Source organism: Watersipora subatra, chromosome 8, assembly GCF_963576615.1.
Source record: "Watersipora subatra chromosome 8, tzWatSuba1.1, whole genome shotgun sequence".
NCBI lineage: Eukaryota > Metazoa > Bryozoa > Gymnolaemata > Cheilostomatida > Watersiporidae > Watersipora > Watersipora subatra.
Window position 1 is genome coordinate 54671494 of NC_088715.1, and position 21930 is coordinate 54693423.

General features: G+C 31.6%; 1 protein-coding gene across 1 annotated transcript; it reads right to left on the minus strand.

Moving 5' to 3' along the window:
* Positions 1-20880: 20880 nt before the first annotated feature.
* LOC137402745 (piggyBac transposable element-derived protein 4-like) lies at positions 20881-21711 on the minus strand. The gene has a single exon (XM_068089249.1). It carries the CDS (start codon positions 21709-21711, stop codon positions 20881-20883), a length of 831 nt encoding a protein of 276 aa, XP_067945350.1.
* Between the last annotated feature and the right edge of the window lie 219 nt (positions 21712-21930).

Genomic DNA, 21930 nt, shown 5'->3' on the forward strand with positions numbered 1-21930 from the left:
AAGCAAAACCAGGACTAATTCATATAAAACAACCATAATAGGCTGAGAGAATTATAACTTATTGGTAGTGTAACTTTCCAGGTTTTGATAAAAAGCAAAACACTTGCTTTTTAAGGAGAAAAAATGATTCAATATGCTGAAACGATAGGGAACACTGATGCTAGTACGCTGCTCCTAAAGAGCCTTCTAGTTATTCATCTAAACATTGTAAATCTTTATTTCATGTTGTAAATCACCTTTTGGATAAATATGGAACTAGTGAGTCGATTTTAGACAGTGTTGACTTTGAATCAGAGTGTAGTTCTGATGATTCTGATCATCGGTCCTTTTAGCTATACTTGCCAATAAACCCTGGAACCACAGCAACAACAGCGCAGGAATTAAATAGATATTTGGGTAATGTATTCAATATTAGTACTATTTTATTAATACCTTTTTACTGATTACTCTTTATGATGGGTACAAAAAGATAAAAAAATTTTGAGCTATAACCAAAATAGCGAACATAAAACATATTGATAATTTTTGTTTGAGGCAATTTTGTTTTTTATAAAAAAAAAAAAAATTATTCTACAAATTATAAAAGTTATTTATAACAAGAATAATAACAAATTCTACAAAAATAAACTCTGAAAACAAATTTGTCTCATAAAGGAATACATTAGGGAAAAGAAGGTTGTAAGTTGAGAAATCTGAGATAATAAAGTGTTAGCTTTTGACAGTTTCTGTTGGTAGGATACTCTGATGCCTTTCAACAAAAACACTTAAAATCGAGTTGCTTATATATTTTAACCTGTAGAGTAGTTACCTGAATCAACATTGTTTGTTTTATTTTAATCATGTTAGCTATTTGGATTAAAAATTGTTCAAACTCAAAAAAGATGAACTTAAAAAACTAAGAATATAATTCTTATATTCCATCACTTTGCAAATTTTTCATTAACCATGTGATCTGGTGTAACAAAAAAAAATATAAGTTCAATTATTAGATTTTCAAATGGAAATTAGAAATTTCTCATTTTAAAAATAATAGTTTAATTGAAGAATACAATGAACAATTTTAATTTAATGTCGGGGATAAAAAATATTAAAAATATAATAAAACCAAAGTCAATAATGACCCAGATAGTGTGTATTTGCATATTTTGTCATCAGAATTGTGTCACAATTTCTAAATTAAAAAGCTAAGGATCATATAAATATAATGTTCTCATTTAAAATAAATACATAAATACAGTGACTCTTGTGATGATTAATATTCTATACGGAAACTTTCTTGTTTTTTTGCAAAAAAATGTAGACAAATCAATGTAAAATCTTCTAGAATTGCATGAAAATTTGGCCTATTAATTTTCGTCATCAAAGTTTTATGTTTTGAAATTTTATCATTTAATATTTTGAATTTGGCAATCTCAAGTGACCCTTAGTTTTTGAAAATGGTTGCCTATTGGTTTTATATATTGATCTTTGTAAGATGCTATTACAAAATTGCCTTTTGTGCATTTGTGCCTCTCTAAACAAAACCAAAAAAATCCGCCTATTTTTCAGGTTACTGTAGCATTCCCTGAGAATTTGATGTGGAAAGGTCGCATGGACATGCTTGAGAAATCTCCAAAGAAATCAAAACTGCCATACAAGGGAGAGAAAGTTAAAATACTTGCTGAGCAGCCACACTTTGGCTGGCAGGGTGTCCGCAAGAAGAATTGGTAATTTATATTGTATTGTTAAACTTTACAGGTGTATGATAAATCGTTCATGCATACCATGTAGACACTTCTATTATCAAAAGTATCAATAATATATTGTATTAAATAAGAAAACTAATATAACGCAATAGAAAACATAAATAACTCTATTACACTTTGAATTCATTAAATGAATTAAAGGTTTCACCAGTATTCATTGGAAATAATTTAAGATAAATTTAATAGCAGCTATTTAACACATTTTAACATTTAACACAAAGCAAATAGAGTTTCCTTTCAGTATGGGTGGGCATATAGTTTGGGTATGCACTGTTGAGCATGGAGCCAGAAGAGATTGGCATGTGTAATGAGTACATGCCCAATTTATTCAATAGTATAGCCAGTCAAACAGCGTAGTATATTGGATAAATGCCTGTCTGCAGAACTGGAGGCTCTGAATTCAAATTCAGTGAGAAGGAGATTTTTCATTCCTAAAGTGTTCTCGCTATAACTGGACAGACAGGCGAACAGACAAACATTGATATTTATATATGTAGATTGGCCATTTTCCATTTGTCTGTTTGCATTTGCTTCCTCAAAGCAATCTTTATTATTTGCCTAGCTGAATGCCAGATGCTGCATTGGTAATAAAAACAGTTTTTGCATTTCAACTGACTCGGACTCTTTACCCAATAAATTTCAGTAACGTAAACTAGTCTATATTTTCACTATAATAAGAGTTGTACTCACCCACCTGAAGCCATATGAATATTCTGAATATTGATGATATGGTTGCAATCATGATCTTTAAGTGTATTAGATGAAGCATGAACCATTTTATTTTAACCAATCGGCATGAAAGATCGGCAAGTGCATAAATATTGCACAAAATTTCCATGGTGTTTTAAATTGGACTCTTAGACTAATGGATAGCACGCCTGGCTGCAGGACTAGAGGTTCCGGGTTTAAATCCAGTACGAAGAGGATTTTTAATTTCTATAACTGTATTGCTATAACTGGTCATATGAAAAACTGAAAGACAGCAAGATTTATTCACATGGATCACTAAAATTATTATGTGGCTTTGGAAAGTGGTTTAGCTCAGTCGATTTGATTGTAACACAAACAAAGCTGAATGTAAAAGGTTTAAGTCTCATTTTAGCCTAAATTTTAATTCAATTTTAATGACACGCGCAGAAGAGTGGCTATTGTCACACGACAACAAAAGAAATTGACATTCATGCTGTACTTTATTATTTTAATGGTTTAACTATTTATTAACCACAAATCTGTCAGGCCGATTTCAGAAGCCAACTTTAAATAGAAAGAATTTCAATGCAAATTTTAGTCTGTCCAATGAGGACCACTTATTTCAACCCATCAAGTATATATGTAAATTAACTATCATATGTTATTTTTTTAAATAATGAATAAGAAGGCAGTTACTGCAGCTATCATTTAAAAAAGTCAAAATTAATCAAAAAAGTACTTTGGATAATTATTTGTGTTTTACTTTTAATTATATACAAGTTGAAGCATGTTTTTTGAACTACTAAAAATATGATATGTTCTAATACAACAGCTCCCATAGAATAGACAACCCACGATGTTTCCTTTTAATACATAGCAATTGAAAAAACCTTTTTTTATTGTTTATTTTTCAAAATTGTAAAATTTACAGCTAATATAATTTCGATAGCATGAAATGATTGCATGACCTAACATAAGTTTGAGCTCTGGTCAGTTTTTTAATAGTCCACTTTGATTATATATTTGCGAAAATAAAATCTCATGGCAATTTTGACTTTTTATCTTGTCATCAACCGTTCATGTTTTTGCATCATATAGTTTAGTTTTGAAAAACTGATTTTTTAGTTCAGGTACTTTGAAAGAGTTTGATCTTTCTGATGCAACCTCTGGAAATAGCCCCATAGTCTACGTAGATTTCCTTGAGGCTAACCAGTGGAAAGGGCTATACAGTGATCTACTGGAGCAAACTGCACCTGAGAAGGTACTATAATACCATTTTCCACAGGATTGTAAAAGACTATTTCCTTTTAATAAAATTTAAATAACTTTATCATACTCTTTAACAATTGGTTTTTATATCGGCTCCATTAAGCAAAAATCAATTCACTCAGCAGAGAGCAAAACAGATAAATGATGAAAGTTTGTAAAAATAAAACAAATGTGCATAATGGAAGTGTTAACAGCTACGACTATTTTAAAATAACATATAATACGGGTTTTGCTTTACTTTGTATCATATTATTAGTGTAAATGAAAATAGCGTGCAGTATTCTTTTACTGTTTTACTCTGTATGTAAACAAAGATTTAAATTAATCTTATTATTTTTTATAATAAAAAAGGAAAAGTTTATCAATTTTTCTGAAATTCTTAAAAATTTAGTTATAATCTGTTTTCTATAATTATTCTGTAGATAAAAAAGTGTTTTGAACAGCAAAGCATTTTCATTATTTGAATTTTTGTTACCTTTATGTTATTTTTCCAGTTTTTTAACCTTTGTACCCTAACAGCCGGTATTCCAGCACTGTGTATGGTTTGTTAGAAATGATAATGGTCGGATTACCTGAGTTCACAGGCTTTGCTTACAAATGCTGTTTTTAAGTAATAGCGTAACTTGATCAAATTAACTCTTGCATCGGGCTATAAACCACAAATCTTCTTTCCGTTTTTAATCATTTTCAAATTTCTTTATCTATTTATTTGGTTATAATAACAATTTGACACATTTTTGGTATTTCAGAGATAATTGTGATGCAGATAAAGAATTATATGATACTACCTATAATTTTGCAAGTTAGTTTGAGTCAGAAAACAAGGGTGGAAGCTTGCTCAATGAATATGGTACTACTGTAAAAATTTGAAGAAGTTTTTTTAAATCGTGCAAATTTTTGTGGTTCTTGCCCAAAGAACTGTAAAACACTTTTTGTCTAGTTGTTTACTTTTGCTGTGTGTTACTTGATTATTTTACTAGTGTTTGACCAATTATCATTGGATTATGAGCTTATTTAGACATATTTAATGAAAGTTAGAAAACTTTATATTGTTGGACAAATTTTTCAGGGATACTGACACACACTGACAAGGACAGCCAGGGCTCGAAGGCTTAAAAATTCCACAACTAGAGTAACTTCTTAAAGTTATTTTGTAGAAATATATCTTTGAAAAACTACAACAAATTATTTTCAATTTGCAAACTTTCCTGTTTGCACCATCAGTTATATTTCTGAACAAACATTTTTGTGATAGACTAGGTATAAAAGTGCTATGTTGTAGGCTATTTATATGTAACTAGTATAGAATGTTAGCAATAACTTATTACAAATTTCATTATATAGATAACCAAATATGTAAAATAAATATATGTAAATTATTAATACCATTTGAAGAAATCAATAAATTTATGCTAATAATTAGGCATGTGTTATTAAAAGAGTTAATGTTAAAAAACGATAGAATTATTTTATTTCAGTTTGACCATAAATATAGCATATAACTATTACTGTTATTTTGATTTAACTCTTAACTTTAGAAACTGACTGCGTTGGACCGAGTGTTTCAAACTACACTTCTTGGTTTGTCTGGACATCCTGAACTTATGCCACTAACAAGCACTCCTGCACCTCTAGCATTACCCTGGAGTGACGAAATTCCAGGTATTTTCATATTCCGCTGATACCTTTTGGATGTTCAATATTTTTGCGCAGTTTCAAATGATAATTTTATCAATTTAAAATTGTTGTATTTATATAATATTTTTATTTCAAAAGCTTATACAAAAACCCATGCATTAAACTTTAAGCAAAATCTTCATAAACAAAAATAAAGTTAAGTTTCTCTATTATGCATTTCTGAGAAATACAACTAAATTTTTCTTATTTGTTTATGAGTTGTAAAAAGAATACAGTCATCATACCTTGGCATGTTTAGTGTGAAGTACAGTTATTCAGTTAGTTTGATCCTTGCTGAATAATTACACTTTATACTAAACATGCCAAGGTACATGTATAATAATTCCACTCCCTCATTCTGCATCATTCAACTGTTTATTACAAACAACTTTTGTGCACAATTTTTAATTTTTTTACAAAAAAAATTGTCATTTTAAATCAAAGGGTTAATGGTCAATCATTTTTAATTTGTGAAACAGAAATTGATTTCTGGTTTATGTAGAAATTGTTGATTGTAATAGATTATACTAACAAGTAATTGGAGATCTGCAATCATAGGCAAGACAACTACTAATAGACAGTGTTGGTCATCTCAACTGACTGCAAGAGAAAGGTCGTTGAAAGTTGTTTAATGGGACAAAAAAATGGGTAAATCAAATTTTTTTGGTTTTATTGGAAGGCTTCTTTCTACCCGCACAAAAATGTATAACAATATTTTATTTTCCAATTACTATTAATTGAAAAAACTTCATGCTTTAAGTGACTCTTGAAATAGGAAAAAAGTTCAAGGTATATTTTACTTAGTTGTGTGTGTAATGAAAGTCACAATATTTTATTGTCATGCCTCCTTTACAGCTAAAATTAAATGTTTGCCAGTATTATGTTGAAGGCACAATGATGCCAGTTACTTGAGAAATTTATTCACTTAACTTTTAGCTTTTATTAGGAAAACTCAATTTCTCTAGTTTTCGCATGCATTGAAGGCTAGAAAGGTTAAACCGTTCAATTTATTTAGAACCAGCAAGTCAGCGAAAAACTCAAAAGATGCGAGCTGCGTCTCGTGCTATAACTCCATCGATTGTTCAAAGCAAGCCCTCTAAGATTGAAAAAGAAGGTAAGCTGTTGACAATAAACTTACTCAAATTTGAGGTAGGTTTTATTAGAAACTATCAGTGTTTCTTTATCACTCATGATTTTTTTCGATATTTGAGGTGATCTGATTGCCAGGATGTTTCTAGATTAAAATTGACAAAAGGTTTGCTGGGATTAAACTTTCAGACAAACAAATAAGCTTTTGAAATAGCATCACTCATTGTTATCATTGTTAATATCGGCTATTGCATTAAAATCAAAGTGTTACACCCCTTTATTCTGTTAATATTTTTGCAATTATAGATGTCATAATTACATTTTCGATTAATCTGAGTCTTTTAACTGAAATCAAGTTTTGTAATTAAATATACAATTGTTAGAAATTCTATTAATCTTGATTAGTTTTATTACTTTGGCAGCATGTAATCAAAGTTCAAAACTTTTGCACAAGTCCTCACAATTCAGTCAACATTGTAGTTAATAGTAATTTCCTTATGAAGCAGCTTGTAGGCATTCGGCACGCTAGTGTGCAACTAGAAGGCAAACACAAGTTAGTGTCATTGTCTATATGTAGCTGGCCAGTTTCATTGCTAGATATAAATAGGAAATACTAATGGTAGTGCATCATTACCTCACATTTTGTTTTTGTCAGAAGATTTTGTGGACAGTGGTTCAAGATGTACGAAAACTGGTCGTAGAAATAAATCTTGCTACAAATATAAGTATGAATTTCTTGTTACTTAATTTATTACTTTTGTTTACAAAATACTAAAAATCTGATGACTGCTGAAGAAAACTTTTTAACAAGTTAAGTTTTATCTATCTAAATTAATTTTATTTGTTTTTTGCCATTTGGTTTAATCAGCTTAAATGTTACCAAAACAGTGCGACGAAAACTCCATCTTTGCCTTTAGCTGCTCTAAACAATAAAAATGAAATATTTTTTCTATTTTTGGTACTAATGTTATTATGAAACATTGTAAAGGAAGAGGCAAAGTAGGGACTAATATTGTGTGCACTTGCGTAAATAGATAAGGCCTACTAATGGCTTTAAAGCTTTCAATCATTTTGACACAAAAATATAAATTTAGTCACTCTTTTATGAAGTCTGTATGGTTTGTGTGCCACACCTTTTTAACACTTTCACTACCACAACAATTTCTGACCAAATGATTATTCTGCCCAAATTAATTCAAACGGATTTTTGAAAAATCGATATGCTGCTAGTATTTAAGCAATATCTTGAGAATCAAAACTTGTATCGTTTCAGTGTAAAATGCATCTTATTCACAAATTCTCTATAAAATTGTTTAATAAATCTGATTTTTGCAAAGTTTTTGATGCTTTTTTTGCATTGAACGAATGCGGTGTGTTTCTTATTGCCAAAACATTAAGGATCTGGTTTTTCCCATTTTGAAAATTAATTAGAAATAGAAGTAATTGTCAAGCCAAATAATTTTAATTGGTTGCACAAGGTTGGCACTAATGTGGTTCGTTGTAGACAAAATTTGATCATTCTAGCTAATGTTTGGGCTTTGTAATGAAAAGAAAAGTGAAACCCTATTAATAAGCCAATACACCGGCTTATCAATAGGTTTTTACTTCTACCGTAAGCCGATACATCGACTTACGGTAGCAAAAGATTTAAGCATTAATTTAGCATCATTTACAGAAATTATTTGGTTCTGTTTACTTTATGCCAAAATCTGTTAATTTTAGAGATGAGGGGCAGCTTACAAAGACTCAATGACAGCTGTTCCAAATTAAGTGAAGAAGCAGACCTTTTGGTAAATCTATTCTAAGTATTCTTATTTGGTAGTTAGTTTATGAAGTCAGCAGCATGGAACAAAAATAAAATATTCAGTCAAATTAATTTTCAAAAAAATTAGGTGCATAGCCTTTTTAGCTATGCTAGATATTAAATAATGTTCAATGCACTAATATAAATCCTATAATCCATCAGGTTTGATATTGTCTGCTACTGTAAGTTAGCCATCCATATACGTTAGCACCAATATTTGGTTACCTTTTTTACTTTGACAAGATCAAATATAGTAAAGCGCCTTTTATGAAACTCGAAGATGGTTGTCATTCATGCAAAAAAATTAAATAATCTTCAGTTAGTAATTGGTTTAATTTTTATTACTAATATTCAGCCATTTTCTATCAAACACAAACTCGCATAAGCAAACATAATTACATATCGAAAGTTGAATATATAAAACAACCCAACAATTGAATTAGATAATAATTGAAAAATTTGCATCAGGTGTCTTAGTATGTACTCTTTAGAAGTCTTCAATTTTTGATAGTATTTGGAAGCTTTTAAGTTTTGGATAACGTTTAACAGATAGTAAAATAACATATTTCATATGAAAGTCAAGGTTCAACTAATTCTTTTGCACTTTAAAGCAAAAAAATTTCTGAAGCAAAATCTGTTTTTGTTGTTTACTGGAACTGCATAATTATACTGTGAAAATTAATTTTCACACATAAAACCTTTTATGTGCGGTTTTTTAGCTCTCCTAATTAATTTTATTTGCATAAATGATGTTAGAATCACTAAAACCACTTGTTTAAAAGAGCGTTTTTATTAAAAATTAGTTTTGTGTCTGATGCATTGTTTCATGCAACTGCAGATCAGCAGAGCCAAGAATGCTAAGAATCATTTGCCCAGCAAGGCAGATAAGCTGAAAAAGAGAATTGAGGAATTGATGGAAGTCACAACGGAAAGGTGTAAAAATAAGGTAAGCAATTGCATTTCTTTTTGTAAAACTAATTGGCAAAATGTTAAAGTAAATGGGAAAAACTAAAGGAGTTTAAAAACTAACATAATAGATGACCGTAGCAGCGATCGTTGGAAATATAAAAAAGGCAAACTGTATAAATACATGACCACGCTAATTTCAAACACCTTTTCAAAATTAACTATGACTTGAAAAGTATATAGAAATGGTCACTTTGAAGAGTTTAAATCTTTTTAGCTATAATATACAGTTATACCAAATTTCCTCACTGCCTCCAAACTCAGTCAGTTTTCAGTTGTTGATTTATCGGTTTTAACAAAATTCTTGCTAGTGTCTTTTAAATGTGTTGCGCCCCTAGTAATGACTACCAAAGTTCTAAGATAACAATTAACACTGATAGGATTTCGCCAAAAAATTAGCAATCAGTTAAAACAGACGTGGGTGGTTGTAGACAAAAGGACATGCCAGAGGTAAAATAATCTAGGGTAAACTGGTTCAACTGCTCACTTCTACAGACAAATCTTTATTTCTCATCAACCAATAATAAATATATTTTAAAGAAATTTGTCATATTTACTGAAACTTTCGTTTAGTTAAACATAGAGTTTAAGATCAGCTGTTATCAAATATGAACTGCCATTCTAGTTAGAATTTCAAAACATGTAGCACAAGCAGAAGCTCAGAAAAACTAAGTACAGATTTGTTACAGTTTTGTTGCTTAGTCTTAAAGCTTTTAACAAGCTATTAAATTGTAAACATTGTAAAGCTTTGTAAACAATATACCTACACTTTTATCATTTTGGTGTGAGCTAAAACTATCAGCAGTAGTAAAGAATTAAAAATAAGGCAAAACAAGAACTATTATAACTATAAAATAATGATCATTAGTGTAATGGGGAAATGTTCTATTTAACATACTCTTTGCCCAGTGTGAGCTACAGTCTATGGGTTTACAGCTTCTTAGTAGAATAACTTAATACTGTTTGCGTCAAATTATCTGTCTGTATGTCAATCTTTCATTGGAATGGTTGCAGACAAAAGCCCAAAAACCGTGAGCTTGTATCAAATAAAGCAAAGCTCACTAAAGAATCAAAAAAATGGCTTTAAAAGTCTAAATTAGCCCAATTTATGGATTAATTAAGTTGCGTGCACAATCATAAATTAAAGTCATTATTGGTATAGGTTTCTAGTAGAGTTCTAAAGGTGCAAGTCAATTTGACTACTAATTCTTGAGATACATATATCACCCAAATAACGGTAGCAGTTATAACCCAGCAAGAAATAAAAAATGGCTGCCGACATGACACTAGTTTTTTTGGAGCTTCTGTACTTCCGGTTTGCCTAAGATTTCAAAACTTGCTCGCTCTGGGTATATAAATTGTCAGTATAATTCAAACAAGCCAGTTTGATTGTACTATTAGTGATTGTACTATTAGTTATTGAGCCATTTCCAAAATATGAAAGGCATTTTTTAAATAAAAATTAAAGTAAATTAAAATTATTATTTAAGGGCAAATTTAAAAGTTCTGCTGACTAAATAATAATTTATGGTACATTCAGTCAATATACAACAACGAAATTTAGAAAACTTTGTGCTATAAATGCTTTCAGCATAGCTGACAAGTTTAAAGTTGATCTGACTATTTTTTAGATATTGTCGAAATACCGAGAGCAGCTTTAATCTATTAAGAAATAAAAACTGGCAGCCATCAGAATTATACTTTCTAATGACATACTGATTGATTGAAATTCTTAGTAATAAAGGTTAAGCTAGAAAAAACTAAAAAGCTTCTTCTCAGCAACAAACGTTTTAAACTAAGACTGTGTACATTATAAATAATATACACTCTATCAGGCTTGGTTTACATCAATCATTATGTTTCTTCAGTTAGCTCTAAAACATCAAATCTTTGAAATAATGTGAAAAAAATTTTGACTATATTTAATTTCTGTTGTTTTTCATTCAGTTTCAAAAGCCTAGAGTTTTAATATAGTATTAAGTTTAATAGGAATTGTGATTTTTTACTGCAAGTACTTTCACAGTCAATTGAAAGTTGTTAATGAAGTTTAAAATAAAGGGCTTGCTTTTTAATTTTCAATTTTATTTAACTTTTAACATTTAATTTTTAACACTCATCTGCTCTAGTATTTGAAATACTGGCTGTCTCATTAACACTGCTCTCCTCTTACTAACTAATCAGCTCCAGACAGAGCCACTTGAAGCTCAAGCTCTGCTGACAGAGTTTGCTGCCTATGTTGACGAACTCCAAGGTCTTCAAGCAAACCTAACAACTGTGTCCACATTGGCATCCAAATCTCTGAATGCTCTAGGCAAGAACAAGATCTCTCCTTTTACCCTGAGGCAAGCTGAGGCAAATCTGTACAAACTGAGGTCTACCAACAATGCTGTACGAAGAATGCGGTTTGGTAAGAAACTCATTCTTCTTGTAGGAGAATGCTTCAGTTTTTTCAACCAAATTGCATTTAGCTGATAATAAAAAAAATTGTATTTAAGTAAATTTTGCTTAAACTATTATATTATTAAATTTGGTATATGGTTTGCATAAAATTTATTACCTATTCTACTAAATCCAACTTTATCTTGTGTTTGTCTGTTTGTTTGCAGAAAACATTGCATTCCAAACTTGTAACACATATGCTGCATACCTTTCGTTAGTGTCTAAAAACCTGTCTAGTTTTTGAAAAACAGTCTCTCAAACACCCATGTACAAGCCAGCCAATTGAAAAGTATTTCCGAACAATCCCAGGCTGAGTACACAAAGTAAACAAAGATTACCAGATCGATAGGATTTTGCTGCATTGTTGAAATGTGAAAATAATGTTGGCTTGTGTTAAAAACCTTTGATATTTCAGGAGTAGACAGCTTTTATGAATGGAAGGAAGGAGAATGCGCTAGGTTGCGACCTTTGAACTGTACCCAGGAGTCAATGAAAAAGTACATAGAAGGAGAAACTACTATTGGCACGGTTGGATTGCAGCTAGAACTTGGCGAAGATGAACATGAAGGAGAAGTTTTAGTAAGTACATGTTTGCTCTATTGTATATGTTTGTGAGAAGTAACTACTTGAGAAATATGATTGCATAACAGGTTTTAAATCGTTATAAAGTGACAGCGACAATCTTTGAAAACTGATTTAGTGGGTCATTATTGGAAAAAAAATCTGTAACTCTTAAGATCTTCAGAATAGGCAAAAATTATTGTCTTTGTATCTGAAAAATATAAAAATAAAAATTAAAAAAAATTTGGAATACTAGTAACAAGTTATAGCCAAAATTCATTTAATTTTTCCAACCAAAATCAGCAATAGTTTTAAAGGAGATTGTAGGCTAATAATTGCATTGATTTTTAACTAGTATACTAGCTTTGCATAAAACTCATAATTATTTCGCAGTTGCTACTTTCGTGTCAATTGTAGGTTTTATCTTGCTGACTAGGATAAAGACTGTAATAATGCGAGGTCAGTAGGTCAAACACAGCAAAAGTAGCTTGCCAAGGTTCACTTTCACATATTAACATGGCAGCTAACTACAGTGTACTCATTTGACTACATTAGTAAAATTTTTAACTCTTTCGCGGGCAAAGCGACTTTCTTGTTGCTTCGCGATACTCCTTCAAATGGGCGGAGCAACATTTTTGTCATCATAGTAACATATTTGTTTTATTGCGGCTTTTGATCAGCTAAATGCTGTTTTTGTTTACTTTTTTGATCGATAGCATGGTACGATATATTGGCTTCGGTTAGCCTCTAAAAAAAATTTTCTATTTGCACAAAGCGATCGTTTTTAGCAGTAATAAATGAATAAAAATTGTGAAAGAAATTAGAAAACGTTCTAAATAATTTTTAATTATTTTTTTCTTTTTGGTTCTGTTTTAGCCGTTATTTACTGAAAACTTCGAGAGTTTTAATTTCGTTTATCATCATGACGACTTCTAAAAGAACTCTCCGAGATTATTCTAATACGGCAAGTACTAGTACCGGAGTTACTAAGAGAATCACAGCTGACTTTGACTTTTTAGATTTAGTAGTCAGAGATGACAATGAATCAGGTTCAAATTGTGATTGTAATTATTTTACATCTAGAAGTGGTATTGATGAAGAAGCTGGTAGCAGTAATGATGATGAGGTGAGTGGGGTGATGCCAGTGCCTGGAAGAATATTACCAATATGAAGTAAAGCTGCAAAATAATCGCGTTAATTAAACGATTAACTCAATCAATACAAATACACGATTAACTGAGTTGAGTCAATTAATCTTAAATAAAATACAACCAAGGTGGTGATCATGATGTGATTCCTTTGTATTGTTCAATATATAAATTTAACATAGCAGGTTACTACCATTTAATTTACTAACAAATAAACATTATGACAACGACACTTTCTTACCAATTATATACAACCACAATCATTTTGCACTCAACTATGAAAACACAAAGTGAGCCGCTAACATTAAACTTGTTTATACAATGCACAAACACCGCCACCGCTGATCTAGTCGTTAAAAGTACAAGTCCAAGTCGTTAGCTGTTCCAACATGTTTCTAGGTAATAGCAACAAAAGCAATTTCAGTATTATTTAATACATGTATCTTACGGTTTATTTTTTGTTTATTTTTAAAAACTTTCATAGGTAAATTATACATGTATTTTCATTTTTAAAAAGATCACACTCATATTTCAGCTTTAGAATATTAGTAATATAAGATTGACACTCTATTTGTACATGAAAGCAGAAAAATGTCTTCCATATTAGGTAGCGCATTTCCGTATGTTGTTGGAAGCGTAAACAAGAAAGCGAAGTACATTACATGCCAGAAAGAATTTGCCTACCACCACAGCACATCATCATTAAGGTATAATTTAACTAATTCTCATCCTACCGGCAGAAATCATCACCAGCTGTTGCAGACAATAACTACTACTACTGTCCCCTGCGAGTGGCTACTCTCTAAAACTGGCAATATTGTATGTAGGAAGAGGGCATCTCTTTATTCGGATAATGTGAATACACTGTGCTACCTGAACTTTTGGCTGACTTGATTATAGACTTTCATAGACTGTTTTCATACACATAATAATTACATGTAATACATTGTAACTTATGTACATTGTGCATAACATGTACTCCTGCTAACAATTGCGTCAAATATGATTAATTTATATGTTGCTGTGTGATTTGTTTTGAATATGCAGGTTTTTGCTAGATTAATTCTAAGATTAATCGAAGATTAACTGGTTCAGACCAAGTATTAATCGCAATTAATTTTATAATCATTGTGCAGCTCTAATATGAAGAAAGATAAATCTCCTACAATTCATCAGTTTGTAGTAGTGACAGGTACAGTATTCACTCCAGTAGATGCTGTGTGATTGGTACAAAAAGACAAGAATAAGCACATGGTGCAAAAACTGTGATGTAGGCCTTTGTAAAGAAGAATGCTTTTGGATATATTATACAGAAATTGTGCTTATTAAAGTATACACTTGTATCATAAAAAGATATACAATATATATATTTATTTTGGTAGATCTGCATGTATAAATATTTTTATGTTATACATTTGTATTCATTTATAATATATAGATATATATATATATACATCCGGACATGTACATGTATACATATGCATGTTTATACATAGATATATGCACACAATAACATACAAAATAGTGTATAAACCTTTTAAAAGAAAATTGATTTTCCGAAAAATTAATTTGCTCAGGGGGGTCTGACATAGTCCTGAAAATTCGCCCGCGAAAGGGTTAATGCTCAAAAATAAACTGTACATATTAAATTTAAGGAATTTAGCTTTTTAATTGATTTTTAAATAACTCAGTGCTAGATTAGCTGAAATTAAAATTGCATTTCATTACAAATAAGTCTTTCAATATTTTCATATTCATAATTTAGCTTAAAGTCAAAATTTGATAATTATTACAGATTTAAAAATAAACGCGTGCAAGCTGTATTGGAAAGCATCGGTATTTTTCTATAATATATGACTGTTTTTAATGTTTGAGGTGATCTGACCGCCAAGATGTTTCAAGATTAAAATCAATAAAAGCTGATTGCAATTAAAAAGCCCAGATTAAGCAAAAGTGCCATTGTGAGGTGTCTAGCTGCAAAAAAGCGACATAATAGAGACGAGTGATGCTGCAACCTGAACACAATAGCCGGTATCAACCTTCACAACAATAAAAACCGGTGAAATCTTCTAGTGAGTATTTTTATTTTGAGCATTTTAGCTACAATGAAGCTTTGTTAATTTTAATCTTCAAACATCCTTGTAATGAGACCAGCTACAACTTCATAAACAATCGCAAAGGATGAAATAATACTGATACTTTCTGAAAAGAATCTACAAAAAAATTGTGTAAGTTCATTTGAGCTTACACAAACTTATTCTGATTTTAGTTTAACCGTTTTTCTCACTAAAATCTGTTAGGTCAGGCCAAAACAATATTCTAAGTAAGTTTTGCCACCGAATTTATTTCTAGCTCTGCCCGAATTTATTTTTTTATTCACACAAATGTTGACATAACGCCACTAATTTTGTGATAACTTGAGAAATAATGAAGATATCCACCTAATTTAAAAAATAGGTTGCTGAAAAGAAGATACTTTATTAAGAAATAAATAAAAATCTTAAGTTAACTTCAATAAAAATTACAAAACATTACAAATTTCCCTGACATTATTTTGTCAGCAATTTCGATCGTCGTATTTTGACTGTTGCCATAATATTCGGTTACTATTACAGTTTGCCAAATAAAGGACATGCACTAAAATTTCAGAATCACTCAATATAGAGTTACTGGAGATCCAATGGTTAAAAATTTTAGATGTTTCTACATCTGTAAACAATTGCGGTATTTTTTTGTCCAAGCTTTTTCTGCGGTGAACTTTCTTTTTGATAATCAGTGAGCCGCTAGTGAGAGGCCTGCCCATCAGTTTATATCGTTAGCAACAAGCTTGCTTTTATGGGCACCAGATGTTATTGGTCTATCTGAAGCAAAAGCTGAGTAGTTATAAATAAACTAACACATCAACTAAAAGCCGATATATCGGATTTTGGCCACAAAGAGAAGACAACCCGAGCCGTTACATCCGTTTGCGGTTGTGAGAGAGTTAAGGTACCGGTAAGGTCAGTTAGTAAGCATCTCACAGAATGTTTGGTATTTCTATGTTTTATAAATGCTTCTATAAATGTATAGTAATTTGATGCTGTTTTATTGAGCTTTTTTATTACAAGGTAATCTTTGACAATGATGAAAATCCTCAATGGGTAGCCGGAAGCATCATAAGTAGAATACTTGCTCGACGACAAATTCCTTTCAAAGGAGACAAAGTCAGATTCAAGAGGTTAGCTATAACCCTGGAATCTCACAGCGAACAAACTACCATTGAACAAGTCAGGTAACAACAACTATTGCCTTTGTCCTTCATATTCATGTCCTTTACTAGCGGAATCTCGGTGTTGCACGGAATTAAAAAAATAGCTCATAAGCGGTGATGGCAATGCCACACTTATAAACTCAGCCAATAGGCAATGCTACTGTCATTAGCCTAGCACATTGCCAATGGCTAATTAAAGGAAGCTAGTTATGGCTATTACTAATACATAGAACGACTTTGAGTCATAACGAACAGCAATAGCATATTTTACCCACATAGCAACATATATCGTCTAATGTATTCATCAAGCTTGTATGGCTTAATTGGTAAGGAGTACGGGTCTTAATAATTTTAATAGCTAGACAAACACACACAGAAATGCAGACACACCCAAACTTTAAGTAATATATATATAGATGAATAGTTTTAGATGTTGATTGTTACAGACGAAACCTTTAAAGAATTGAGTACTCATTACCATAGGTAAATCTGAGAAGTGCTTTATTGATCATCAGTTTGCTTTTGAAAATTGCTATAGCCTCTGCCAAAATGAAATCAATACACACCATTTTGTTGTAACTTACGTGACAACAAACATAAAAATACAATTTTTGGTTGTAAAATTTTAGCTTTAAATTATACGACCACAAACATGAAAAGATGTTGAATACTGTTTAAATGATACCAAATATTAGATACTGTCTAAAGATCAATGTCTTAATTCACATTAGTTGGCAGCTCACAAAATATTAATAATTGACAAGGAGTGCTCGTTGCTGATATTGCTAAATAACAAGTTATCAGCCAGCTGATATGAGAGGCTTGAAAGTTCTGAAATTGCTTCAATTGGGGTAGCTTATAATTTCCAAATCTTATCTAAGATCAGGTAATTGACTAGTCCTCCACTCTTCTGAGATAAAAATGGTTAAAGTTTCACACTCATGTCATCTGTTAGCTCGTTGACACACTGACAAACTATGGTTGAGCTCTAATCCCTTTTTATGTATCATTAGTTAGTTTCTCAAACCCATAAGGTGTGATTGGTTAGTTCCATATATTAATGAGTTACCTTTGGCTTGCTCATCTCACTCATTGAATACCAGTGGTTTGCTCATCTGACTAACTGAACACCATTAGATAGCTACTCTTACTAGTGACCCCTCCCATTCACAGATACTATTGTTTAGTTCCTCCCTCATTAGTTATATTGGTGTTTGAAATCATGAAATCAAACAATTTTATGTGGATGTAATACTTGCTACCAATCTCAAATATCGGTAACTACATATGCAACTATGCAACTAATTGCAGCCCTAATGGAATTCTCAAAGAAATCTTTCCCAAAGCTGTGGTAGACTTCCCTGGTCAGAAAGAGCCTTGGGTTGGACCATATAAGGACATTGAACTTGTTCCGGGATGTGAGTTTGAGGTAAAATGAATTTTATGTTCAAACATAAGTAAGCTCTGCTAAATTAACAATAAAGGTGGTGAAGTTAATCGTGTAGTATCTGAAGTAAGCATAAAGCATTACAAAATCGCATAATTGGTGGAGTAAATTGTTTTTGTTCTGTAAAAAGTACCAGCTTCAGCAAATCATAAAAGCAACTTTTTTCTCATAGATTGCTTCATGTTAGTTTCTGTCCAAGTCAAAATATTCTACTTGTTGACAAGAAAAAAATGTTTCACTTGCTGTTATTAAAATTTAAATAGCAAAGCAACTTAGCTTAGTTGTTAAAATTTTATGTTTAGTATTAGTTATGTTGTGAAATTTGTAGGCTTGAAGGCTGTTGTTGGAGTTGTGCATTCATTACAGGTTTTTTTACCAACTATTTACAATTTTTGCTGGAGAATGGAGCATTCAAGAAAGGTGTTTACATTACCATTGGAAGCAGAAAACCTGTATTTGATTTACAAAAATTTAATGATTGGCTGAGTTTAAAATGCTGATTATAGGCATGCAGTGAGAGCGTTGATAATAGTTTTCTTCTCTTACTTTCGCTGCTAAGTTTAATATGGCCTCCACTTAACAAAACTCTATCTAATGATGCACAATTTGCACTATTCACTAAAGAAAAGAATTTAATTACATAAATAAAAATCAAAAATATGAAACCTAATAACTTTACTTATTGTGCTCAGCAAAGGTATCCTTTGTCATGTTTAGTTTTGTACTGAAAAGATGTCTAAACAGATTAATTTTGGTTTTCCAATACTTATAAAACTGAAGCTGATCAACTGTTAGACATATTTGTAATCAATGTGCAGCTCAAGATAACTTCTTAGTTGAATAACTGAAATAGGGGTTAGGATAGATAATTGAAAAACTCAGCACAAACCTATTCATACAAACAGCGATATACATGTAAATAGTTTTATTATAGTTAAAATTCTTGGCATTACTACAATTAAATTTTTTCTGTCACATTTATCGGGAAAGTGTTAAGAATTTATATACATTTCAGAAGCAAGATTGAAATTTAGTAAATCGTCAAACTTATTTAATATAAGAAATTAATTTCTTTAGAGTACATAATCAACGTTCTAAACTATTTGTGATGTTAAAATTGTCCAAAAAACAATAAAAACTTAGTTAAATTTTAAGATCAAATGTAGAAAATTGTAGGCATTACAAAGAAATCTTAAAATTTTATAAACGTTGATCCAAAAGCTCAATCTTAATCTACAAAAAACTACTGCATTTGAAAAAATTACGTAGACCTTCTACTAAAAAATTAACCCTTTCAGTCCCAGGCCATTGTCCTATTGTTCCCATTCCAGTCCCAACCCATTTAAGCATAAAATTTGGAGCTCGTTAGTAGTTTACTGTTTTGAGTACTTTTTCAATATTGGCTTGTTCAAAATTAAAAACATTATTATTTTTGAAATTCTCACATTTTACTCTTTGCAATGGTATTAAAAAGTTTAGGTTTATTCATGAGTAAGATTGTCTGCTATTACATTGATTATATGGAAAGAAAAATTGCTGACCAATGGTAAAACTTTAAGACAATTGTACAACATGCTATAAATTGACAAATTATTGTTGATAGTGATAAAACAATCATAAAATTTCTGCTGATTCAGAATATGCAAAGATTGAATGTCTACGACATTTAGTTTTGAAATATGAAACATTTACACACAGAAGGGGCAACTATCTATTAGCTATAAACTCAGTTCTATTGTTTATTACGAAGCCGCGCAAGTATGGTACTTTCTGAAGCACGGTTCTGCACATAACGGTACAGCGCACTGTTCACACCAGTATGCTGTCACTTGCCGCTTGCGTGTTTTAGCTTTTGTAGCTGTCTTTGGACATATATAGCATTCTCTATACGAATGCTTACTCCCCTTAGCTACAGCTCCGGGAGTTTTTGAGATCATGGAAAGGAAATGTCTTTCCGTCAACCGAGCAGGTTGCTCTCCCTCCATTCTGTTAATTGGTGGCTTAACTCTTTTGCCTGCAGCTGAATGCATTCTGGTGAATTCTAGAATTTCAGAAACAAGTTGCTTCCAAAAAGCGAGATCTCTGACTAATTTGTTAGCGTCGTCCTTGCGATAGAGACAGGCGACGTTGAAAATGTAAATGTCAAACATATGGAAGAAGTATTTCTTGTACCATTTCATGGATTTACAGCTTAGGCTGTATAGTATGGTATATATGGTCGTGTCTATCAACTCCTCCCATATGCCTATAACAAATAAAAAATATTTAATGAAAAGTCTTTTAATAGTACTAAAAACAAAACATGGCTTCACGAGTTAAGTATGAGTTATGTATTCACGAGAACTATCACGACCAGACTTTGTGTCTCCTTTGAACATAAATCTGTTGTAAGAAACAATTATTTTGAGTGATCTTTTGTAAACTACTTATAGCTACACTTACTTGTTATAATCCTGAATACATAATGTCTTAGTAATTGGTTCATCGGTGCGGGTTACTCTGCCTGTCCCAACCGGGATGCAATTAGCGTGCATAGTGCTAATCATCATTATAGGCTTCTTATCTTTACAAGTTCCAACCATAATGTTGGTGTTGCTATATGTGACATGCTGACCCTTTTTCAGTTTTTTATTTGCTTCAGTTTTTTGGACTAGCTTTGGTGTATCTTTACGATTAGATCGTAATGTGTCGCATACATGTGTTCCGGCAGCGAGCAGACGTTTGGACAGACTGGGAGAATTATAATAGTTGTCCATCTATAGTTTGTAACCAAAATTTGTCAGCGTACCCGTCAATCAAAACACAATATTCTCAGTGAATGATAGTTCGTTAGCAATTGCATTATTTTGTTCCTGTCCAGTATATACATGATGATTGTATACATATCCTGATTCAGATTCTGAGAGAACATAGGCCTTGATTCCATAGCGAGCTCGCTTGCTAGGAATATATTGTCTGAAGGAAACTCTGCTGTGCCAATGACTCAGAGTTTCATCTATCGAGAGGTTGATTAGTGGTGTATATACCGCTTTGAACCAAAATACTATTGAATTATAAATACTCCCGAGCTTGAACAGCCTTGGGGAGTTAGCGTCTGCGGTTTCATTGTCAACGAAATGGAGACAGGAAAGAATCCGCAAAAACCGGTTGTGACTCAATGTGTTACCAAATATTGGCATATGGTGCATCGGATTGGTAGACCGAAAGCTTCTGGTCTTTGGTTTTTTATTGATTCCCATGATAATTACCAATGCATCTCTATGTTTACTGACCCCAAACCTGTTGGTTTCCGTCACAATTGTTTGAATAATAGCTGTGGTCAGAAAGAGTTTTACGTAACCAAATGGTGTAAGTCCTTGAATGTTTCTCACCTTGACTCCTGGCTGGCTTGTAAAGGGAATAATAGTCGAGTCTAAACCTGAATTTCTTACGAAGTTGTGGTTATTAGGATCTAAAGGATTCAGTGCAGGCTGGGGCACAGGTTCGTCTTCATCTTCAGATTCACTTTCAGGAGACTCAGATTCCTGGGTATACTCTTGCTCTTCATCACTGTCTATATTCTCCCCCTCCTCTCCACTAGATAGATACTCTTCTATATCACTTTGGTTGAATAATCGTTTAGTCATTTTGAACTCACTTTGTGCTAGTAGCTAGTTACAATCAAATATGGCGCTCTTAGAAAAACAATGTTACACCATGAAGTTTGGAGCAAAGTCATGGCCAATCACAACCATTGAGAGCTTAGAAACTACAGAGGATTGGCCAGAATATTGTAATAATTATACCAAGCTTATCTTTGGCACATGACAAAGTAACTATCAGTGGAAATTTCCATAAAAACAAGG

Excerpts from the sequence above, each read along its gene's own strand:
- LOC137402745 (XM_068089249.1), bottom strand. The coding sequence starts at position 21,711 with ATGACTAAACGATTATTCAACCAAAGTGATATAGAAGAGTATCTATCT.